The sequence below is a fragment of the Contarinia nasturtii genome, unplaced genomic scaffold, assembly GCF_009176525.2.
Source record: "Contarinia nasturtii isolate CC-2019 unplaced genomic scaffold, AAFC_CNas_1.1 Cnas_scaffold_1699, whole genome shotgun sequence".
Classification (NCBI taxonomy): Eukaryota; Metazoa; Arthropoda; class Insecta; order Diptera; family Cecidomyiidae; genus Contarinia; species Contarinia nasturtii.
Window position 1 is genome coordinate 4,232,767 of NW_022199032.1, and position 25,443 is coordinate 4,258,209.

Here is a 25,443-nt window from a genome sequence, read left to right on the forward strand (position 1 = left end):
AAAAAACACATTCCAAAGTAAATCAATTTTTTTGTACACGTAATTTTGTCAAATATGCCAAATGTTTGGTAACTTCACGTTAAAATTTATTATTTGATGACAGTGACCAATTGCAAGGCACATTGAGCTCAAAATAATTTCGAATCATAAATTTTAGCATTTGAATGAAATTTGTTATTTGTTGAAACGGGAATTATTTTCGGATTTTCAGAAGCGAATTTTATTATTTCATTTTATTTATGTCAATAAAATGGTATTATATCGTAACCGACAGTTGTTCATTTTTGTCGGGTGAAAATCATGAATTCTGTCCCAAAACTAATTTGCCTAATAAATTGATGTCTGCATGCATAAACACACACCGGCATGCATAAAAGTCAAAATGAAACGTTGATTGTATTCTCTTTTTTTTATATAGATATGCATATGATTATGAACTATGTGTAAACAAATCGACAGAAATATAAATTGAAAGCGTTTCAGAAAAAAGGGGAGAAAATTACAATGACGAGAAACAAGTGTAATTCACTCGAATTCATAATTAGTGCGGCTTTAGATTGATCGCGTGTATATGAGTGTTTGTGTATGCGTATGAGTGTCTTTGTATCAAATTGAAAAGGACGATAAAAAAACGGCAAAAAGAGTGTAAGGGAACAAATGCTATAAGAAATTGACATTTTAACCTAAGTAGCTAAACTATGTTCAAATGACACAAATAATGTTCAGTTCAAAATTGAATTTATAAACCACCACAATGATCAGTGCACAACATAATAATGTTGATCACAATAATTTAAGCACATAGTTTTAATATGAATTTAAACTGCATGAAATTCACATATTAATTAAATTGCGACACTTTTCAGTGAATATGCCATTGTAAGTAACACCTTTTTTGTGTGCCCGGATCCTTTTCCTTTTGCTGACACTCTCTCACTCGTACCGCAAGTGTGCATATTAAATGAATTTTTGGAGCAAATGTATTTGTTGTGGCTTTATAAATAAAGTCGCCTGTTAAAATGCACGGAAAGTGTAATTTTGTCGATGCTCAGTGAGCACGACACATTGCAGTTGTCGCCCTGGAAAAAAATGAAACGAACAAAAAAAATAAGTTTTTTTTTTTCGATCCACTAATGGCATCCAATAACCGCTACTTATAATGCCTTTATCAAATAAACAACCCTACACCAAAACGGCACCGATTATTTTGAGTAATACAGTGTCATTTCATCGATTATCAGCGATAACACGCAATTGCCATAGGCCTCGGCCTGTTGTTATACTTTTTCTCTATCTCCATATTTCGATTTGTAAAAATGATATTGAAAATTAACGCAGTTCGTTGATGACATAGAGTCGTGGTGCGAATGAAAAACGATTGAACAAAAAAAAAAAAATGTCACAAAAGGTGTTTTTATATTGAGGGACGGACAAAAAAATAGAAACATAAAAACAAACATAAATCCAATGCAAAGAGAGAGGTGAAAAGATGTTTTACCTCATTTTCCCTTATGAAATGGGTAATATTCAAATTGAATGTATGTGCATGTTCACCGATTCGATATATGAGCAAACAATCATATATTGTATAGTCAAGTCGATATCGAATTAACACAGTCATTGTGTGTACAAAATTCAAATTCGGGCATATGTTAATATGCCGTCTGAAAATGGCATTTGTTCGCGCCGGATTTCTCCGAGTCTGTCGTTTTCAATTCTCTTTTTCGGTTTCTTTCTAAATCGAAAACGATATTATTCTCGGTTTTTTTTTTTTTTTTTTTTTCTCGGCTCTCCATTTGGGTGGAAACATGAAATACAGAAAATACCATTACTTTTGTAATAAATTGCGCGCGATATTTTAGGCAGAATGAAATGAACATAAAGCATAATAATAATAATATAGCGGTGGTTGTTCTAGTCGCCAAGCGTCGTCAATTGTGTTTTCAATTCGTTTCGTTTAATTCGTACGCATCGTACATGTGCACAAACTGAATTGAACACACACACACGTACTATCCACAGCTGAACAGGTACCTTTGTACACCTTTTACGCTCTCGATCAAAATATTCATCGAAAATGAAATAAACCGATTACAATAATATAGCCAAAGAACCATTGAATCATGTGTATATGAAAAAATGTAGTGAATAAAGAAAAGAGAAACATGCAGTTTGTGTGGATGGCACTACAATACATTTGCACCAAATTTTTACCATCTATTTGTATAATATGTTTGTTGCACCTCCACTCATTCGCTATTCCTTTCTCTCTCAATTTCTCATTTTTCACTTGCCGATATTATTCGAATACAACGTTGGCTTTTATTGTCTTTAATGATTCACTTTTTTTCTCTTTCTCTCTCTCTCTATTTATGTTCAGTGTATCATGTGTGAAACCACGGTGACCGTAAACACACTCGCTCCAATGAAGCTGTCTCTTGCATACTTGAAAAAAACAGATGCAACCAAAAACGGGCAAGAGAGAACCATGTGAGCATATGTACGAATTAAAAAGAAATGAATATGCACGAGCAATGAAACGAACAAACCAATGAAAGAATAAAAAGAAGAAGAAGAAAGAAACATACAACCGACCAGCACACATACAAAGTTATATGTGCACATAACAATCAAATAGTATACAACCGTTGCGTATGCACAAATACACAGGTACCAAAACCACAGTTCCGATTCTATAAAATAGAAAGCAAAAGGAAACAGCCAAATAACACGCGTATTCTGAAACACACAGCGGATATTCCAAACCCTTGTTGGTATTCACGGCTGACAAACGGCCAATATATTTTATATCAAAATAGTTTTAGTTAGTCACTTGTTGTCAAGGATACCGGTCACGTTACTCTGGATACTAAACAACCAAACAAAAAAATTTCAGTTTCTCGTTCTAAACTAACTCTTACCGATTCAAAATCACCGCTATTTTTTGTTTCGTTCAACGATATTTTTTTTATTCGCCGCCTTTTTGTGTACATTTTCAACGTGTTTTTGTAATAATTTTTCTATTCGGTTAGTTGTGCATGTGGGATAGATATAGTTTTTTTATGCGCTTTACAATTCTTCATACTTATGAATTGGTTGTTTGGTTCATTTTTTTTTATTCGTTGGCTTAGCGGGCGATAATCTTTCTTCCTCAACTACATCGTGGGGTACGAATTAACCACGCCGCCAAGAAAAGGAAAAACGGAAAATTGTTTCGTGTACGTATATGCATATATTGAATATTGATACTTATACACGCTCAGATACATATCAATTGAGCATACATTAAACCAAATAAATAAAAGTATCGTAGAGCAAGAGAAAGAGAGAGAAAGGGAGAGAAAAGTGGGCTTATCGCACGTTATTAAAAGCAATTTTGCTTGATTTTTGTTTTAACACACACTCAAAACGCAAATAAGGTACAAAAGGAAACATTTCTCAATCGAGTCGAACATTTGCGTACAGTGGGACGATGAGAGAAGTATAGAACGAACAAGTACAGAAAATTACAGGACGAGAGAAAAAAAAAACACTATTTTTTTTTTGTTGTAGAAATTGCCCCACGAACCAAAACTTTTGTTTGATTGCGCTCGATGTCGACGGAACAAAAGAAAAACGAATTGTATCGCGCAATATTCGATTTCTGAGTGTTGAAAAGTTTATTCGATAAAACTTAGTCACCGAAGGCAGTTCACTGTTTGGTGCTCGCGAGTTTTTTTTTACATTGGCATTTTCATTTTTGCATTATAGAACAACTCTTTTGATTTCGACGTTTAATTTTCGATTTTCGTTTGCTTCATTCAGTTTCTATGCATTTCTTTTTAGTTCTCTGTGTGATAAGTTTTATTATTAGCAATGATCAGTATGAAAAGGAAAAGTTTAATTTATTTTTTGATTTGTAAAAAAAAACAGAATTGTTAATCGGCATTTAAATTAATAATTATGTGATTTTAACTCCGACTTTATAAGTACGTTTGTTAAGAACGTTATAAACTTTGCAAAAAAAAAGTTTCATTCCAAATGGATCATTTTCATTTTGCGTACAAGTAAGTGCAATTTTTTGTTTGCTTCACATTTATTCACATGAATTTTGTACTATTCTCAATTTATAAAAAAGAACGTAGGCAAAAGACCAATCCAAATTTGTTTTTTTTTTTCGTTTGAACATTTTTCTTGTCCAAAATTCGATAATTTACATATATTTTTTATCATTGATCGGTGGTTACATAAACGATCTGAACCGAATGATTTTCGTGCTTGAATTCATATTTGAACATTTCTTATTCATTGTAACTGTAAGTTTTTGGAAATTCAAAGTAGGCAGTAAATATCGGGTTTTGGATGAGACGTATGATAAGACAGTGTTTTAAAAAAAGCGCCAATTGAAATACAAAATTAGCCACTTGAATATGAAAAAAATGAGTGACTTTTAAAAAAAATGCATTTTTAATTCATTTTATTTTTTCAAACACGCATTCATTTGCACATTATCTAGACCAATGGTCACTCGCACAATATTTCATTTGGATATCTGAAGCGGATCATTGTTTGGTTTTCTCTTTCTCTTGCTGAAAAGAAATCGAGGATATACATACAGTAGACTCTCGCTTATTTCAAGTTCGATAATTCGAAGGAAGTTCATAGAACCAATGGGTTCGAATTAACACGGGTTCAATCTAATTAGATCTTATTCTTTATAAAAACATATACACACACAAACAACACATCGATGCCTTCTGTTTGGACAAAGAAAACGGCGAAACAATTTCGATTTAAAGTTGTTTGGTTAATTTTGAGTGTGTCTTTGTTTTTTTTCGTGTATGTGTTTATATAAACACGTGAGAATGACCATTTAACGTCGACTACAAGTGTTTCACAACAATGAGGTAACGGCGGTGGCGGTGGTAAATCTTGGCACTGGGAGAATTCACAGTTGTATTATTAAAATTCTGTGGATCTTTTCGTGCCACAATTTAACACCGACTTACTATATCAACAAACCGAATGTCATTTATTATTGATACGATTAAAGCGAATGCGGTAGAAAATCAGTCCGACACTCTTAAAAGTTTCCACATAACTGTTATTGCCGTTCATTTATTATTTATTATCTCAATTGGCATGCACATAACTTGTGGCATAAGTGTCATTTCTGAGAGATAATTTTGTGAACGAATTGGATAACTTTATTTATGAAAATGTTACGATTTGATCGATGAATTGTTGGTCAAGAGCTTTTGTACGAAAGCTCTTCCATTCAAACTTTAGATAAGTTCTTTTCGATTCAAATATTCATATTGGTTGTTGGTTTTCATTTTTCAACCATTTCGATTACGTAAAAAGACCGGAAACACGACACCCAATAAACAAATGGTACATGTCAAATGCATTCGATTTATTGGAATCGGAACATCGCGTGTTTGTGGATGCCAAAATGTATAAATTAAAAAAAAAATTAAACAAAAAAAAAACTGGAAAATACTTGGAAAGCCATGTAAATCGTAACGTTATATGTCATATACTACGTGGAGCATACAGATCGATTTGAAGCACATGTGTGTTTGCAAGATAAGGTGTCAGTTATTTTGTGTCAATGAGAACCGACCGTACCTTACGCATGCATGATTCAATCGAACAACAACAACCAAAGTAAACAACACCACCCATAGATAGAAAAATTCCACAAACGAACGAAAAATGAAGTGAACCATAGATAGAAATTCACTGCATACGATATGCGTATTCCGTTTCAGGGTTGTTTTTCGTTTATTGTTTGGTTAAATTTGTATGTTTGTTCAGTTCATATAAATTTCGAGGGTATAATTTGAAATTAATGGACTCAAAAAACATCTAGCGTCAAGTACGAATTTAGCAGCAACATCAACCAACAATAACAACAAAAATCATGGAAAATGTCGTTCTAATTGTTGTAATCGCACTCACTCAATTACCATTTGAACCAGTTTTACTTTTTCGTTTGATATGTCATTTCATCTACGATCGTCATATTTCATTCTGGATAGCGTGCTTTTTCTTCATGAAAATTGCGACTGCATGACATATCAGTTGAAAAAAAAAATACAACAACAGATTCAACATGAAAATAACAGAGACAGGCACACAGGGAGAAACTGAAAAATATTATAGTCAAACGTTATCTACGTTCATCTATTCCGTTTTTGTAACAAGAAACAATCATACACTCAGAAATATTAAATGTTGCGCGCTGGGGTGTATAGCATGCGTGCAAGCAATATCAATTTCAAATGCCGAAACAAGCAAAATGTAGTACAGCTAGACACTCCGTATGGTTTTTTTTCGCTCTGTCTCTTTGGGTTTGTCGCCGGAGTTAGTCAACCATATACAATATGAACAAACAAAAATGTTGATACAATTAAACAATGAGCGCATATATTCGGAAATCGTTTTTATGATTTCAATTCAAAAATTTCCTTTATTTTTGGTTTTGTTTTTTGTTCTCTCTCGTCAAATACAATTGGCGACATTTATGAGTGAGATTCGTGTTTTTTTTTGGCAAGCACTCAAGCAAATCACTGTACAAACCAAAAATGGGACATTTTATTATTAACGAAATGAATGATTCTATCCAATTCTTGTTTCAAAGGATATTCAAATTTTCTTAATAAGTATTTTTCTTTCTAAAAACAAAGCGTAACACATTCAAAACCGTTTGATTCACATGAATAATGGAATCGATTGTAATGTAAATGGAACGATTTTATCATGTATGCATGAATTGGAAATTAAAGAGGAAGTTCGACCAAACGGCACACAAAATAAATTTTAAAATGCTCAAATACTGTACTGATATTCTTCAAGTGTAATTTAAGCGTCATGTTATGGCGGTTGATTCTCTTTTTTTGGGTTCCTGTCGAAAAGCTTTTGCGTTATTTATCAAGCGTGTAAAATACGTTTATTGCTTTGAAAATGCAATACATTTTCGCATATTCGTACGAATACAGCGATTTAAATTTTCCGATATAGAATTTCGTATGATTTTCTTTTTCGTTCGTCGTTCATTTTTTTTTTTTTTTTGCACAGTCACAAAACGGATAATACGATGTATTGCTATACATACGATTTCGCTGAATACACAATATGTTTAATGAACTGAAAACGAATACACATATGCATCACACACACAAACACCGGTAAAATGCACCACGTCTTTTGGCGTTTAGTGTCCAAAGTTTTGCTATCGCATTCAAAATCATGCCTTCGTTTCTTGGAAGAAAACAACTGCTGCATAATGTTCCATGGAAATTTTTGCTACAACCAACTACTGTCGAAATGAAAATTCAAAAAAAAATGTAGAAAGAAAAAAGAAGGAACCATACCAAAGGAACGATGGAAAAAGGAACAATGTAAATGTCTTTCATGTGAATTACGTGAAAGTCGTGAAAAGTGCCCGCAAAAGGTAATAACATTGAGATTGCATGCATTCGGCTTGATATTGTGTTTGCATGTGTGTGTGTGTGTGTGTTGTTTTTCATTCGCTTGTATGAATAATTGGTTTTCGGTTCCCAATACACATTTTGAATGAGCCACTATGTTGGCTGACAAGCCAAAATGGAGCGCACACACAAACAAAGCTAAAGTCTGAAGAAGGGAATTAAGACTGGAATGTATGATATAAATGAAAATGATTAATTGAAACCAGACTGAGGGTATCATAAAATTTCCACTTTAGTGTTCTTCACTTCCTTTCTTTGCTATATAATATTATTGTCTATTTTCTCGCAATTGCTGTTATCAGAACCAAATTGAGCTGCTGCTGCTACTGCTTTGAAATGCCGCGTCGCTTTTTCTTTTTCCATTTCAATGTTCGGCATATTGTTTGTGAACGTTGACCTAGCGCACACCTTCAATCGATGTAAAAACGTTAAAAAAATATGGTTCAACTCACTAAATATATCATATATACATATTCGATGACAAAGTAATATACACTGCCAGTCTTTGGCCGTAGAGCTTAATGTGAAACGTTGAACCGTACTATTAATATTTTGAATTTTTGAGTGAAAAGATACATTTTTTTTAAAATTAATTAGAACTTGAAAATTGACTTTGCCAATATTTTCCTCACATTGCCTCAACGGCTACCTATGCACTGCCACTTCAAAAAGTTGGTAAACCCTATAATTTATATACCATTCAAAAGGTAATTTTATGGGGATTCTAAAACAATTTTTATCTTCACTTAACTGCAACTTATCTTCAATAAATTTCCCTTGGAAATTGACTTTGCCAATATTTTCACTAATTTGGCCTCAAACGGCCACCTGGGAAACACATTCACAAGTTTGATTGGCTAATAAGCTATATACCGTTGGAAAGAGGGCTTCAAGAGCTATCATCTGGCAAAGTTTCATCAAAATCATAGAACTAGGTTGCTTGCAATAAGATTCGGAAGCCGATTTTTCTCACAATTTTTCATATTTCGGCCAAACGGCCAGCGTAAAACGCCATCAAACCTGCTGAAACTCCATAATTTATATACCATTTGAAAGGTAATTTTATAAGGAATCTAAAACAATTTGGTACCGCGGGTGTCTCCAACTTTTTTTCAACAAGTTTCATCTAGATCCAAAGTAATCAAATTAACACTGAAGTAAAACTCATTTATTCCATCTTTTATCCAACCAATGAAGTTACGGTTAAACGTCAATCCACCCGAATCCATTCGTTATCCACTCAATAAATGGTGAGTGGAATCGAAATATTTTTCAAAGTGGAATCCAAAAAAGAGGGTCCATGAATGAAAAAATTAAATGGGGAGCACTTATGGGGAAAATAAAAAATACGTCTGGAGGGTTTTTTATGCCCTATCGAATGCCGAAAACCCGAACTCTCTATCTTTTCTGGTTTTCTCTAAAATCACTGAACAAACATATATATATATATATATATCTTACTATTCCATAGCTTAATGTATAAAACTACGTTTCACATTAAGCAAAAATGTTCGCATTGTCTCGCAATTCCGTGTTTTATGATTCTTTCGATCGTTTCATTTCATTTTGGTGGTACATTTTTATTGCGCTAATATTTGAAACATTTTCTTTTCACTTTAATTTTTCAGCTGGTTAAAAATTGGCTTAACATAAATGGCACCGCAGAATTCAACATTGTTACATGAAAATGCCGACGAACTATCCAACGAATTGAGTCATTACAGTCCCATACCAAAAGAACCGTACTGCATTGAAATCTGTATTAACAACACATATACGGATGAAATAATTCGGCCGGGCAAATCAACCATCAAATACGATCGAGTGATTTATGAGCAGGTGAGCTAAAGAGACAGAATGGAAAATATACATATAATCGAGCAATTTAAGTAGTGTGTGTCACTCTCTATCCATTTTTTTTGGTTATTTATGAGAGTTAAATAAAATATGAAAATCAATTCTCTTCCTAATGTATGGCATTTAATGTATAAACATAAATTTGACCTTATATGTAGAAGAAAAAAAAATTGTTCGATTTGTCTGGCTAACTTAATCATTTCAACGCAAACATTATAAAAATAGAATTAAGTGTAGAAGTCTAATAAAATATTGAAATAACTTTGAGGTTTATTTTTTCTCTCTTCCCTCCGAATGAATGACGTAGGTAGAGCATGAAATACCAATTTGGATTTGTGGCGAACCAAGATTTGTATCAGGCATTACAAACAGTACAACATGCAGGGATACGATTCAAGCTTTGATTGACGATGAATTGAACAGCAGTAGAGTTGGTAAGCATAATTGTTACTAAGTCATTTCGAACATAAATAGTCATTACGGATGATATGTCCGAAATGAAGTAGCAAACGAGCAAACGAACATAATGAGCTGGATTTTACCGAGTCAATATGTGCACACACACACACACACACACCAGTATACATTATTGGGGGTTTCACTTGTTTGTGTAAATGAGTTAATTGTTACAGAGTGTAAGAAAGAAATTATTTTCCCATTCAGTATGATTTCCATAAAGAAGATTTGTTTGCATGTCACGGTTCGGGCACAAGAAAAAAAACACACACACGCTCCCTAATTATTGTAGGGTAGGAAAATTATATTTTACGCGCCGCGCACATAACTTTTAGTCGATCAATGCGACAACAACAGCGCCAAAACAGCGCAATTGTTGTCACGACGGGCTATTCTCGCTCGCTCTCTCTTTCTCTCTCGCTCTTTTAATTTCGACGAAACGGAAACAATTAAAACGATGACCAAGCCACATATTATTGCATCGATATTAAAACATGCATTTACGTGTATCAAAATGTGTATATGCACGTCATGATAATTGCATCCGAAAAAAAACAACGATTTGATGAAATCAGTTATGCTATATATCCTCACATGTATGCACATACTTATTACTTTATTCATAATAAGAACGTAAAAAAATATGTTCTGAACATGAAAAAAAAACCGAAAACTATATAAAATAAATATACACTCTGGTGAGAGCTTTAATTGCAAGTAACGCTTCCAACGAATTAAAGAGAAAAAAATCCGCAAAACTATATCGAGGATTAAAAAGAAATGTGCAGTCCCCTTTAGCATTGCAACACCGCGACGTCGTCAGGTTTTATTGTTGGTTTTGGTGGAACTCATTCTATCACTATATGTGTAACAGTTAACGTTCGTTCTTTCATTTGTTCATTCGACGCCGTCGCCTCAATTTTAATAAATGGCATTTTTTATTTTTTTTTATTTTTATGTCGTAAAAGGCAAATTTTGTGTCCTCAATGGTAAGTGTGTGTGTGCTACTGGTATTTTTTTTGTCGTCATACTGTTTCTCGTTAACTTCAATTTACAGAGCAAAAAAAATCCATTTTGTTGTAGTTTCGTGGTTGTTGGATATTTGTGTGCGATGGTTCTCACTCACTCTCTTTCTCCAACTTTTTTTTGTGTTCTCATTTGCTTTTGCCTATTTCAGATGTCACAGCGTCGCGTGATTTAAATGATTATGTGATTACTGAAAAATGGCGTGACGTTGAACAAGCATTAACGGGGGATACCAAAATATTACCAATTTGGATGGCATGGGGTAGCGCTCAAAATGAGGTATGCGCATATTTGCTCATGATTTTATTCCATTGAATAAAGTATTTGTATATTTATAGTGTTTGTAGATTCGAACCGCGATGGATAGTCGTTTAGTTTTCGTATCAAACTTTTATGTGTATTATTTTCATTTTTTTCTGTTCCAATGTTCAAGCCAATGGAATTGTTCAACTTAAATTGCCTGCATGCTTGTACAATAGACTTCATTTTCTTTGCTTTTACTACGGCGTCTTTTCTAAATACACTGATTTTCATCGCTTTATCATCGGTTTGTTACTTGCCGAGAACAAATGAACAAAATAAATTGGGTTATGCTAATGCTTTTGCTGTAATAATTAAAAGTACCGCTAATTTTATAGAAGAAACGCAAAAATTATAGCGTTTCCAAAAACCACACACACGTTCATTTATTTTGTTGCTCATGAATTCTTACCACTTTTCATGATACGCCCTATTAATATTATTATTCCATTTGATTCGGACAACTATATAATCAAAATTATTGAATTGAAAGAGCCAACATGGAAAAAGAGTCAGCTTTAGCCCATGCAATAATTCTGAACGAAACAAAAAAAAAACGAGCTGTAAATGAAAAATGAAGTAAAGCATGTATGTGTGTGCAGGTTCAAAGCAACCTGAATAGTAATTGGTAAAAGCATATAAGCTTCGCTTGATTTTTGTGTGAAATGCATTACGATTCTGGTCGGGAACTTTATGGTAACAAGTACGTTGCGATCGATCGCACATTGCTGGCGAAGGGACTGTGTGGAACATGAGAGAATATAAAACACGCACCAAAAAATTATTGTACGGGATTTTCATTGTGTTATGGTTCACCTTTCACCACCACCGTCCCTCATCTATTTGTCGTCATTTATATTGTTTACCGAATAACCGCTTTTCTTCGTCCGTCCATCGGTCTTATCAATTCAAAAACTCGACGGCAAACTAAAACCAAATTATATAGTTTTAGTGATTTTACATGATGATAATGCGAAAAGAACGGCATTAGTAGCAAAATTAAAAAAAAAAAACGAATGAACTAAACCGAATACACACACAGTGAAATAGTGGACGAGGGAAACAATAAGAAGAAAAATACTTATATATAAAAAAGTACATAAATATGATGACGTCCTATGATGTGTGTTTGTGTTCGGTGGGTTCGGTAAAAAGAATTACTTCTTTAGCGGTTCAGGTCTATTTTCGTTATTTCATCTTCGTGCTTTTGCTCTATTTTAGGTGAAATTCAAACTAAAAATCAATAAAAACAAGGCTGGAACCAAAATAACTGGTGACTACAGTAACGACAACAATGGCGACGCCAATCACTATGATAAACGACATAAACAGGTAGGCAATCATTTCTACGATTCATTTTTCGGTAACATATCTCCTTTTTTCGCTGTCATTCTCTTATGCGTATTCATTTTTGACAACAAAAAAATACACATTTTTTGTTCCCTTCATTTGATATAATTTCGATGTCATTCATTAACCCCCTCCATCCCGAAAATAAACTTATACTAATCAAAATAGAAGACACTCGAAGCACACAATTCCATTATTTCTCACTCGATTTCGAGTAGCAAACAGACAAAAACATTCAATTAGATTGATGAATTTCGATTTATAATATGATATTATTATTCTATTTGACCACTGTTTGTCCATTATCTATTTCGTTTAATTGGTTTAATATATATTTTTTTTATTTATTTTCAATTGATTCGTATCATTTGGGGGTGAATGTAGGAAGAGCGTCATCGAAGATCGATCGCTGTTGAGCAACTAATGAAACGGCTAATTCATCAGGGCGAAAGCATTAAACAACAATTGAATATTTTAAGGTATATAATCAAAATCAGCAAAATCATTCTTAATCAAATTGATTGAATTTTTCTTTCAATGTACACACATATACAGGGAAAAAAATGAGCAAAATTGGTTAACATCGCGACGGGATCGTGGATCAAACAAATATCCAAGTTCATTATTGAATTCATTTCTTCATGATACATTGCGATTGGATTCAATTGCATTGGACGACAAAAGTTCATTGGATAATGATGAAAATAAAAAAATTATCGCCAAAGTGTCGCATGGCAAATTGAAGCGACAATCAAAAATTGACGCAACACCACTGTCGAACGATGAGCTATTTCTTATGATTGACGATGGCACTGGTGGTATCAATAACGATGATACTGACAGCAACGTACATGTTGAGTATCGACAATACTATTTAAATAAAAAGCTTGACTTGGCCGTTGCCGCCGCTGCAAAGGTCAGTGTAAGCAATACGAATGCAATGACAAAACAGAAATCCATTTCAAGAAAATTGGAATTCGATGCACTGCGACAAAATAGCCATAATAAACGAATTATTAAACATTTATGTGAAAATATCAATCAACGGCAGATCCAAAGTCATCGTCGAATGCCAACAAATGGTAATAAAGAAAATATCCAAGGCGAAATTGAAAAACTAATGAATGATTTGCAACAACTTACTGACCATGAAGAGCAACTCATGAAAAAATTATCAACGAAATGCGAACGATATCGCAATCAAAATAATAAATACATGACAAATCTACGATTGAAATTGTGCATCGATGAAGTTCAACACAATTTGGATGTATATGCCAAAGAGATTATTGAAAATGAACTGGAATTGCATGAAATTCAATTGGAAATTCAACGCAAATATGATATTCTATTTAATTTAACAAAAAATTCGGAATGGATTAATAGTTCAATTCATGACAGCGATGACAATACACTTGATACCATACTTTCAAATGACAAAAGTTTAATCATTTAATACTATTTTTTTTTCGAAATATTTTTCATGTTATTTAAATTAATTGTTTTTTTATAAATATATATATATCTTTTTTAAATTATCAAAACGAAAAATAATAAAAAAAGTAAATACATTTTAAGTGGTCGTTTTCTTTAATTTAATTATTTTGAATCTTTTTCTTTTATTTCTTCTTTTTTTGTAAATCATATGTTCGATGATGTAAAACAATTCAATTCAAGTTTAATTCAGTTCAATTGGGAAAAAAAGGATTTTTTCTTAAAATTCGTAAAAAAGGATAACAACTATGATTGACGAAACGAAATGTTGAAAAAAAAAATTCAAAATCCGATTTTTGTGTTTCTTGCATTTCAAAATTTAAATTTATACCGGTGTTTAAGTAATACAACGTTGGCAACACCAACCGAAACCGATTGTTTGAAAAGTCTTTAATGGTGTCAGCTGTCAAAAAATGTGCGTGCAACTGATGGTGTGTGTTTTGTTACATTAGTCAACCCGAATATTTACTTTCAACGAACAGACATTTGTTGTGTATCGCATTGTCTTCAACGCACGGGAAATTAATTCTATTTTATTGTTCTCTATATCACCATAAATAGCTAATAATCGTTACATTATTTTAGTCCATTGAAACTTTATTAAACGCAAATCCACAAAGGTAAAATCAATTGAGAAATTAAACCGCACAAATATTGTATACTAGATTTTAAATTGGATATGACGTCTCTTTCACTTCTCCGAAAGAGAACGCAATATAGAAGTAAGCTACATATAAATATGTGATGACACAAATTACTTGTTGGTTCATTTTCATTCTTTTCGTTATTCACAATTAATTGATTTTTTATTGTTGAATTGTATGCATTCAGTCGCATTACGGTAGTGAAGAGGTGATAGCTTACATCCCAGTAATGCACTTTGGTGAAAGTCATTTTTGTTAAAACAGCTGCAGTCAATTCACATACTTCAAGTATCATAATTGCAACGATAAAATGCGACGAAAAAAAACAACAAAACAGTACTTCTTGTGTTTTTCAATCTCATCTTATATTTAGCCGAGTAAATAAATGTTGAATAAAACAAAAGTGCAACAGATAAAATGGGATATTCTGAAAAATGCGAAATCCATACTGCTTTCGATCCAATTTTAGATTATTTCAATGCGAATACTTTCTATTTTTCGTTCGATTTTGTCTCACATTTCTCAATCGCGTTCACTTCCATTCAATATCCACTATAGAAAATGTCTAGTAAATAGAAATTAACGTTTATTTCTGAATTTACAGAATATGGCACGTGGTCATCAAAAAATTCAATCGCAAGCAAAGGCCCAAGAAAAACAGGCCAAAATGAAGAAACAGGCGGGACACAGTGCCAATGACCAAAAGAAAGCCGCACAAAAGGCATTAGTCATCAGTTGCAGTGTGTGCCGAGTAAGTTAAAATATATTGTAACTGACATTGGTGTCAGTTGATTAAACTGCTTTTTTTGCCCGTTTCGCTTTTAATTACATTTCTCACACATCTGTTTTGTTTTCATCTTATAATTATTTCCAGTCACAAATGCCAGATCCAAAAACGTATAAACAGCATTTTGAAAACAAACATCCAAAGTCCGAAATGCCAGCTGATTTGAAAGATGTCGTTGCTTGAGAGGAAATCGCGCCAGTTTGAGCACACTGTCAAATAAAACAATTTTGGAAAACCGTAAAATAAATTTTAAAATAAAATGAACATAAAATAAATCGAATGAACATTTCTGTACAATAATAACATTTTTGCATTCATTTTTTTTCCTGTCGGCAAAGAAGTGAAAAAAAAAATGACAAACAATTCATTAGAAAAAATTCATTTACTGACCATTAATCATAATAATTAAAACAAATCATGTTGTATAAATAAAAGGTTTTTATTTCGATTCTGGTAAAATATAGTCTTGCGCTTCTCGATGCTTGCAATTTTCCGGCTGAAAAGGCATCTTCATCATGATGCTAAAAATTCGATTTTTATGTTGATTTCCGTAAAAAGTGAAGAGTGCCGCTGGTCCAAATATCCGGCTGGAGAGTGTAAACCGAACAAACCGAAATGTGTGGTTTTACCGATAGGGGCACATTTCATTTGAAATGTCGTATGTCAAATCAAAACATGATCAATGTGCTTGCATTTCACCCATTCGACTTATTGAAGTGAAACCGAAGAGAAAGTTGTAAGTAAATGTGATTTGTCGATGAATTTGAAAGGTAATAATTTCTTTGATTTATTTAGGAAGAGAAAGACAGGGTGATAGATAGATAGAGAAACATTGATTAAAGATGACAAGTTTCTTGGGTGAATTGAATACGATGCAAATTCAAACCAACAAAGATGCGTACGAATGCCGGATTTGTGATAACGTGTTTCCATCGCCGTTTCAGTTGACTGTCCATTGTATAATAATGCATGAATTATTGCCGTGCATTCAATGTTTGAAACTCTTCGAGTGTGAGCAATTGCTAAACGATCACAAGCGAATACATCATGAAAATGATAAACACGTTTGCGCCGAATGTTCGAATGAATTTCCAACCGAATCGCATTATCTATCTCACGCATCTCTTGTACATTCAATGAAACTCTGCACACTGTGCGAGCAATTGATTTCAATAAAAGACCAACAACAACATAACACATTTGTGCACAAGACTGACAATTCATGTCAAATAAAACTGTTCACCGTGCCGGTGAAACAAAATGAATTTTCGTGCCATTTATGCAATGACAACAAATCAGTGGATCGGTTGGATAAACTCTTTTTACATTACCTGTACTACCATAAGTGTTCAATGAAATCGTTGATTCGATGCTTTATAAATGATAACATCATTATAAATTGCATTATTGATGCGAATGAGAAATGTTCGAATTGTGAACTTAAATATACGTGGTCAGTTCCAAAAATGTTCCATCAAATCTATTGTCTTGATCAAATTTACTGCAAAAATTGTAAACACTATTTCAACAAAGGCGAAAAGTACAGCGAACATTTGAAAGACTGCCACCCCAATGTAACTCAATCCAGGCTGAATTTCTGTGATAATTGTCCCAGCGAAAATGAGCTAAACGATGCAATACACTTCAATCATGTACATAATTTTTCATCGCAATGCTCTTGGCACCAAGTCACCAGTTTATTAAATGCAAACAATCATTGTTATTTCTGTTCGATTAATTTAAGTTCAAAAGTGGCCAATTTAAATGAGCTGATTGATCATTTTCGCATTGTGCATCGATTTAATGCGATGTCCATTTTAAGCTATTTAAAAACGGGTGAAAATAAAAGAAAAACAATGAATGACGCCAAAATACGTTGCGATACAAAACGGAAGAAAGAGAATATCGCCGAGATTTTCATCGATGGCATCGATAACATTGAGTATTCGTCTTCATTCGATACAAGTCTAGTCAAATATGTATACTCATCTGTATCCGATTATGATTCGACCGATTCAGAAAATGATCGACCACGCTCATCACAATCGCAATCGTATCAATGTGAACTGTGTGATTTTCGATCAAAATCGAAATTTGTTCATGCCATGCATATGCATAAAAGACATGGTTTCATGATGAAAACACCGGAATTTCGATGTAATGTATGTGCAAAAATATTTACATCGAATCGAAGTTTGAGAAAACACAATCAAACTTCCCATCATAAATTTCAATCGGAAAAGAGATTCGGCTGTTCGTTCTGTGAATTTCGCTGCAATGCCAAAGGAAAAATGAGGTAATTTGCTGAATTTTTATTCAGATATTTTCAATTGAAATCAATTTGTTTTCAAATTCAAGGCAACATATCAGCGAACATATTGAAGCATCCTATCATCCGTGTCATTCGAAAGACATTGGTTACAGTTGTAAATTCTGTCATTTTATATTTTGGACAAGAGAAATGTTGAGCAGTCATCAAATGAATCGCCATTCAGATCGTATAAATGACATGTATTTGATTTGCGGCCTTTGCTATTCGACCTTTAATAATTTGGTGAGTGATTTCAAATTGCAAAGAAAATATGAAAAGAAATCAATCAATCTCTTATGATCTCTTACAGTCAACGCTGCGATACCACAATAAAAGTAGACACTTTGAATTCAAATTGGATGATTATTATGCATTTCAATGTACAATTTGTCGCATTGTTTTATATTCGATCGATGCAATTGGTTTGCACATGCAACAGTGCCATGAACAATCACAATCGTTGCACTGTGCAAAAAAGAACTGCATGCAAATCGTATCGAATGAGACTGAACTGAAGAGACATTGGGCCGCACATCATACAAAATCGATTTTTCAATGTTTGGAATGTTATAAAAAGTTTGAACGCAGGGAGTTCGTTGAAAATCATATTGCTGTTGCACATACAAATATCAAATAAAGAAATTAAAGTGAATTTTAAAAAGCGTTGATGTTTTTTATAGTTATTTTTTAAAATAAATTCTGGTTGTCGTTCATTTTTTCTCAACTCAAATGATTCAAACGTGTAAACAATTGACTTCTAACTCAGTGGGAATTTTGAATGTCGGTTTGTAGAAGGCCATTTGTATTAAGTATCAATGTACTTGGATCATATCACTTTAATAGAGTCATTATATTGGGCTAAGATATTAGTTCGGGCTTAAATATGGCTCAATGTCATTACTTCTACGGAAGATGACTTGAACCGAATCCGCCACCGATACGGATATAAATTTTATCCATGCCCGTCAAACCAAGCGTATATATACGATGCTTCCTGTTAGTGTTTTCGTAAAAAAATAAATACAAGAACATATGTTGACAAGTATTCAGACCACATATGGATCATATAGATGAATCTTTTCAGCATAAATGCACTTTATTTTGTTTGTTTGTTTTTTTCGTCTTCACAATGAAAGTTTTTGGAATTCATATTAATTCAATGTATGTTTTGTTTTGTTTCGTTTTTCTTTTAAACTACAATTTCGATTTTATCACTTTCTTTATTAAGTTTTTTTTTTCTTCTTCAACAAATTCTAAACAGATGAAAAGCCCTGCATTCAACTTAATGCATACTAAAGCATAGAAAGAGTCATCTTTTACCTCGAGCCAATTGTTCGGCAGCTATTAATAGATGAACAACAATTACCAATAGTACAACCTTGGATCTTGGCTCGAGTTAAGATCTGTGTGTGTTTTTTTTCGTTATAATTCCTTTTCATTAAATAATTTACTTTTTTTTTTCGTAAAACATTTATTTATTTTATTTTAATTTTTTTGTAACAACGCGAAGTTTTAAACCAAAGAAGTTTTTGTCTTCTCATTTATCTGCCATATATTCAGACATGGAAACGTAACGGATTTCTATCTAAATGAAATTCTAAACGATAAATGCAGGAACTGTTTCTTCTCTCATTTGTTTGAATGTGTGTGTATGTGTGAGTGTATGTTCGTGTGTGTGTTTGTGTGTTTGTATCATGGGAAAAATACGGTCAGTCAGTGAAATCGGATTTTTCGAAAAGGAAACTAGATTTTTTTTCGCTTTGTTTGATTGTAATTGCAATCAAGGTTTTGTTTTTTATTTGAAAAAAAATGAACGCATTTATCAAAGAAATGAAATACGGTTCAGTATAAAAAAGAATTAGTATGTTATTATTGTTTATTTGCTGATCGCAAATGGCTCAATTTATACTATGTTTTGTTTTGTTTGTTCGTAAGTTGATTTGTTGCTATGTTCAATGATTCGCTATAATATTCGAATGTGACGTGATCTAGATTGGTCCAAATTATGACTAATTCTTCTTCTTTTATTTATTTGTTGTTCGTGGATGAGGAAAAGGGCGATGACAATTATCGATGCCTATGATTTACACTGACAATTCACCACACCGTTTATACTAAATGGGGTTACACAGTTTTTTTTTTTTTTTTTTTTTTTTTTTTTTTGTCACGTTTAAATTACAATTTAAGATTTATCGTATATATTTTTTTGTTGTTTTGAAATTGTTCTCAACACTTTTTTTGAAATTGATTTTTTTTACACATTCGATTGGTATTTAAAAATGTTCTATATGTAATGTGTTTTTCAATTAATTATTTTTAGAAAAATAATGAAATCGGTTTTAATTCGTTTTAATCATACTTTTAAAAAAGGTTGAACTATTGGAACTATGTTGGAGATTTAAATGGGGAGACAAACAAAATTTCCAATGGCTTTATATCATGTACATATTGCTGAATAAATTTAAGTCATTACATATGCGTTTCTATTCGATTTTTTTTAGTCGGCAAATAAAAAATACCATTTAAAATGTTTGAAGAAAAGTTTGATCAAACCAAAATAGAAATCTAACAAAATTAGCCCCTCTTTAACAGAGAACTGAGAGCCGTTAGAATATATCGATAAACTGATTGATTATTATGGTTATTGAATTTGCAAAACAAAATCGTAACAATTTAATATTTACGACATAAATCGAACAATGATTCACCCAATTCACACTTTTCAGTTAGTTACATCTGCATATATATAGTTTTGTTACTGTATTCACTTTTCAAACTCTATCTGTTATAAATTTGATTTACATATATTTCAAAAAGGGAAATAACCCACAACAATTTTAGCGACTGCTAGTGTGAAATATATATATAGAAACTTGAAATCTCTCTTCTGTATAGTTAGCAATTTATTTCTTAGGAAACGAAAAAAAATATTTCTAAATAAAAGATGGAATGAAAACAATATTAAATATAGACAATAACATAACGGCTGCAATTGGCCATATAGATGTGTTCAATCAATGTGATATAACGCGCGCATGTGGGCATCAGACCATATTTTTGTGAGCAAAAGGTGTTGCATACAGATTGTTGTTGTTGTTCGTTTTAAAAAGTATACTCGAATATTTTAAAAATTGTATTAATTATTATGGTAACTGAATTGGCGGCATGGCAATGGCAATTATAATCTAATATTTAAGCGACTGACGATATAACCGATTTTCGAAGGATGCATGCTACGTAATAGAGATCAAGTTATAAACCATTATCGAAATGCAGAAAATTAAAAATTCCACGCCGAAATGAGAACAGAACTTGTTCGCTCTTCGTTTTTTAAAATTCTTTTCATTCAGACGATGGAAGTTTAATTTTGTCGATTTCGATTTAGAATGATGATATATATCAAATTCGCGTGTGAAAGTGACTTGCCACTTGTATAAAAAAGTTTTTTTTTTGGAATTTGGCTAAAATTTTTTGTAAATATAACGAAATTTGTTGGTTACGGTTGGGAATTTGGGATTTAACAAGATATAGATTTTTTTTTATTTACAACTTGTCTGACATTTTTTTGTCAGTGGGGGACATTCAATGGGTGAACATTATTTTCAATTAAAAGTTTTTTACAATTATATTTTGGTTTCACTTTCTGGCCAAACACTCTGAAACATACCGCCAGAGATGATTTCGTACATGCAATTAGAAAAAAATGTAATGGTTTTACTATTCGTCGAAGTATGTTAATATAAAAATGGGATTCTGTAGCGAAAATTGATCTAATGTTGTGAATGAAGATCTACGGAACGTTCTTTTCTTTGCAATTACATTTTGCGCATGTGACATTTTATTTCTATTTTTTTTTGGAAATTCCGTCGATATGATTCAGAAGTGTTGGGCTGGTCACATAAATCTCTATAATAATAATAAAAAAACAAATTGATGGAAAAACTATGTTTTTTGTGGATTTTAAATTAAAAAAAAAGCTCTTAAATGAATAGAGAAAATTATTTAAATAAAACCCATTTCAAGTTAGAATTTATATCATACAATTTGGAAAAAAATACAATTGTGTTATAGTTGTTAAAGAATTTGACCGATGAACATTGCTAAGACTAGAAGAATCAAGCTGATTGATATTGTGTTCCCGTGTCCACACTGTTGAATTTCCGATTCCTAAATCGATTAAAACGAAAACGAGAGACAACAATGCAATCACAACTGATATATCAAATAATTGTGCATAAATATTTACATTTTTATTCTGACTAATGCAGCTGGTTGGTCGTCGGCGGTTAAGTTTAATGGTTGCTTTGTAACATGTTAAACATTGTTCCTTTGAATCGCACGTGTTTCTATAGACGTGTATATATTGTTCATCTATAAGTGACATTTTGAAATCCGTGTTATCGACTATGGGACAGCTCAAGTCTTTAATTAACAATATTAAATTACTATATGGTATCGGCATCACAACAAATGGTCTGAAATATATGAGCAAAGCGAAACACACATTTTTAATTGAATCATTTAAAAAAAAAGGTCATTGCACGTTGTTTGCACTCACTGTGTTTCGCACGATTGGGCACGAGGATTCGATCTATTTTTTAATGTCGGTGATAATGTGTATAATTTTATCGTTTTATCACACGAAAATAGCCTTGTGCGTTTTATTATGGATCTATTCAAATTTTTGATTTTGTCATCCATTGGAAATGGTGTCGCTGTTGATTGAGACAGATACGCTAAAAACATTTACGGTTTTCTTTTAAACACTGACACACACAACACAACACAACACAACAACAACGCTTACCATCATAGTCCGACATGTCGTTTGCACTGGCCGGTAATAGAGAATTCTGTATAAGGACCCATGCAATCCATTTGATCGTCCATTTGAGTAATTTGAAGATATATAAAAATGGCTGTGAACAAAAATTGATAAAACAACAATTTTATTTGCAATCATTTTTAAGAGAGTTTATCAATGTTACTGAATTTCAACATACCGTTTGTAATATATTGGCTGGACTTCCTTCGGGTACATCTTGTGTGCAAACACCTTGATAGTCGGTTATGTTAACTCCTTCGTAGATGTTTTCCGCAACTAAATTTTGCATGAGCCTTCCATCGACATCGCCAAAAAATTTACCCGTATGCACTGGATCATTTGTAATGACAACATATCCATGATTGTCTAATACGAAGCATTGAACATCTGGTTCTCGCGAATTTGAGAAGCATGTTCTTGCACAATTTTCGCCACACTAAAAATAAAAAATTTTTTTGTTTTGTTCATTTTAGTTTCGTCAAACAAATTATGCGGACCTCCATTCGGACAGAAACTCTGTTCAATGCAGTAATGTGCGATGGGAAGGGGGAAGGAAGTGGTTTACCTCCCCTATGATTTCCAAAGTATTTGAATTTGCTAGGGTTTTTCGGAATTTGGAAAATTCTTCCGATTTGTTAGGTGTTTTCCGAAAAAAAATTGACAAATTCCTTTGAGAAATTTTGCTCGCACATTACTGATTCAGTGTAAAACCTGCGAAATAGCAGACTTTGACTATACATCGGCACAGGCGGTGATAGCTGTTCTTAAAAATTGATCACTCCCTTGATTTGCTAGGGTATTTTTTATAGACAGATGGACCCCCCAAATCACCGGTCATGCCCATGTATCTGGACCACATTAAATGTTCGATACAATAACGATATTCTACAACAAATTCTATCTATTGTACTTACATTGCTTGTGATGTTTTTGAATAGTGCTCGTAGTGCTGAGTGTTGGAATTTATAGCCAACAACAGCAATTGGAGCAGATTTTTTGTCTTCAGTGTGAAAAATGGCATGGCTCGCCGTAACTAGAATATTGTTAACATCCATGTCTTTCTCTATTGAAATTTTAAAAAAGAAAATGAATATCCATGATTCTTTGGAAAGTGTTAATTCATTTGCTATGCACCTTTATGATATGGCACCGAATAAACGAAACCTTCCCGATCGATGTAATGATGTTCAACGGCCCGTTTATACCATACTTCATCAACTGATCGTAAAATGTCTGCAGTTGGGTCACTATGAATGATACAATAGAAAAAAAAATCATAAATAATGAATATATTGCCAAAATAAAAGGTGCACATACTCCGGTTGTGAATCGGCCACATAGTTATTGTTCGGTTTTTGAAAGTCCATCCAACGAACTAAGCCACTGTGCGTTGCCAAGAACGAAGTCGTTATGCCGAATCGTTGATCAAATTCATTCCTACAAAATAGAATCGATCCCATATTATTTGACGTGCAATAGCAGGATGAACGACGCTCAACACGATTCGAATCGAATGATTCAATTGTTAAAACTCATGTGAATGCCAAATTCCATTTAAATATTTATAACAAAAAAAGAATTTGTATGATGGACAGAGAGACACACTCTACTCTAATTGGCGATCAATTATTTAAAAAACAAAAAACAAATATTCTTTGTTGATTTTGTGCATGAGTGTGGTTGTGAGTGTGTATCAAATATTTACCTTGGCAGTAAGCCAATTAAAACGGCTATTGGGCTAGGGCTATTCCATTTGAAAATGTGTGTGGTTGTGCAAATATATTATGATTTGATTGTAGTGAATTAAATTAAAAATGTTTGATAATGGAAAAAAGTTTTCTTTCGTTTTTGTTTTGATAAATTTTGTTCATTAAGAATTAGTTTTGATTTTTGGCATGCAAAAAATAATGTTTGATAATTTTGACAAAAAAAAAGAAAATAAATGCAAATCAAATTAAAATGAAAGAAAAAAGAAAACAAATTTGTTAGTTGTTTTTATCTAAGCGTGACAGATATATCTGAAAATGAAACTAAAATGACTTTTTTTTCTTCGACAAACTGAGTTGCGGTGGGTATTTTTTGCTTTTATTCTTTTGTCTTAAACGCATAGTTTTTTTTTGATGACATTTTATTTTTAACTTACCCATCTTTTGAACTGAAGCTCACATTTCTCGAGAACCATTCGGTAACTTTTGCGTCGGCAACCACTTCTTGCATCAAACTTCGATCGCCTGAAAATGATAGTTTAAAATATTGTCTTTGTTTTTCGTCTGTCACTATGATAGAGTGGTGTGAAAGAATCAATTTGTTTCTTTCATACATTTACATTATGTGTATATAAAACGGTATAAAACTACATTGGAAAGCATTCCTATTATAGAATTATATTTTTGGTATCGCCAAAGCTAATGAAAAGAGATTACGTTTATGAACATGAGATTATGTATCATTTGATGTAAAACTACCAATCAATTATTGAATGAAATTAGCTTATTTAATGTGTGTGTGTTTTTTTTTTTGTTTCAATTTGTACAGAAATATAGATGGTCACAAAAGCGTTTGAAATGGAGATGATTTATTATTTTCACTAGCAGGTGAATGAGAAATTATATGTTTGACTTCATTTATTAATTCGTCGCAATGTTTTTATTGGACATATAGAAGATTGTTATATATTCCCGAATGCTATTGCTGAACTGATTCAAGAACTGATTCTCATAATTCAATTGATTTTGGAATCACGAAGTAGAAGAGCGTTTCATGAAAAGCCAAAAAATCTCGCATTGTAAAACACCAAAGATGCGACACATATTAAACTGGGACAACACGGTTTTTTATTTTATCATTTGTGATATTATTGAAATCTAAAGAGTGTGTGTGTGTGTGTGTGTGTGTGTGTGTGTGTGTGTGTGTGTGTG

At 32.6% G+C, this 25,443-nt stretch overlaps 4 protein-coding genes across 10 annotated transcripts in view; 3 read left to right on the forward strand and 1 right to left on the reverse strand.

The window, feature by feature from the left end:
- The first annotated feature begins 3,298 nt into the window (after window positions 1-3,298).
- On the forward strand, window positions 3,299-13,920 carry LOC116347111. The gene is made up of 7 exons (XM_031777546.1): window positions 3,299-4,046; window positions 9,104-9,314; window positions 9,640-9,766; window positions 10,966-11,093; window positions 12,336-12,446; window positions 12,849-12,943; window positions 13,020-13,920. Exons 2-7 carry the CDS (start codon window positions 9,129-9,131, stop codon window positions 13,918-13,920), a joined length of 1,548 nt encoding a protein of 515 aa, XP_031633406.1. The 5' UTR covers window positions 3,299-4,046; window positions 9,104-9,128.
- Window positions 13,921-14,394: 474 nt separating this feature from the next.
- LOC116346981 (zinc finger protein 706-like) lies at window positions 14,395-15,692 on the forward strand. Its single transcript, XM_031777336.1, has 3 exons — window positions 14,395-14,578; window positions 15,207-15,353; window positions 15,477-15,692. Exons 2-3 carry the CDS (start codon window positions 15,210-15,212, stop codon window positions 15,570-15,572), a joined length of 240 nt encoding a protein of 79 aa, XP_031633196.1. The 5' UTR covers window positions 14,395-14,578; window positions 15,207-15,209; the 3' UTR covers window positions 15,573-15,692.
- A 139-nt stretch (window positions 15,693-15,831) lies between these two features.
- On the forward strand, window positions 15,832-18,361 carry LOC116346906 (zinc finger protein 808-like). The gene is made up of 4 exons (XM_031777197.1): window positions 15,832-16,125; window positions 16,185-17,685; window positions 17,748-17,943; window positions 18,011-18,361. Exons 2-4 carry the CDS (start codon window positions 16,232-16,234, stop codon window positions 18,335-18,337), a joined length of 1,977 nt encoding a protein of 658 aa, XP_031633057.1. The 5' UTR covers window positions 15,832-16,125; window positions 16,185-16,231; the 3' UTR covers window positions 18,338-18,361.
- A 3,186-nt stretch (window positions 18,362-21,547) lies between these two features.
- Window positions 21,548-25,443, reverse strand: part of LOC116347123 (voltage-dependent calcium channel subunit alpha-2/delta-3) — a 10,997-nt gene continuing 7,101 nt past the window's right edge. For 3 of the 7 annotated variants that reach the window (XM_031777572.1, XM_031777576.1, XM_031777575.1), the window contains 10 exons: window positions 24,669-24,756; window positions 24,231-24,269; window positions 23,843-23,962; window positions 23,660-23,772; window positions 23,440-23,588; window positions 22,704-22,961; window positions 22,508-22,619; window positions 22,259-22,436; window positions 21,947-22,175; window positions 21,548-21,867 (listed from right to left, as the gene is read on the reverse strand). In XM_031777572.1, the coding sequence (XP_031633432.1) occupies window positions 21,775-21,867; window positions 21,947-22,175; window positions 22,259-22,436; window positions 22,508-22,619; window positions 22,704-22,961; window positions 23,440-23,588; window positions 23,660-23,772; window positions 23,843-23,962; window positions 24,231-24,269; window positions 24,669-24,756 (1,379 nt within the window). In that variant the 3' untranslated portion in view covers window positions 21,548-21,774. The remainder of the gene's footprint in view (window positions 21,868-21,946; window positions 22,176-22,258; window positions 22,437-22,507; window positions 22,620-22,703; window positions 22,962-23,439; window positions 23,589-23,659; window positions 23,773-23,842; window positions 23,963-24,230; window positions 24,270-24,668; window positions 24,757-25,443) is intronic. The other 4 variants (XM_031777574.1, XM_031777578.1, XM_031777579.1 and 1 more) reach the window with 2 other exon arrangements.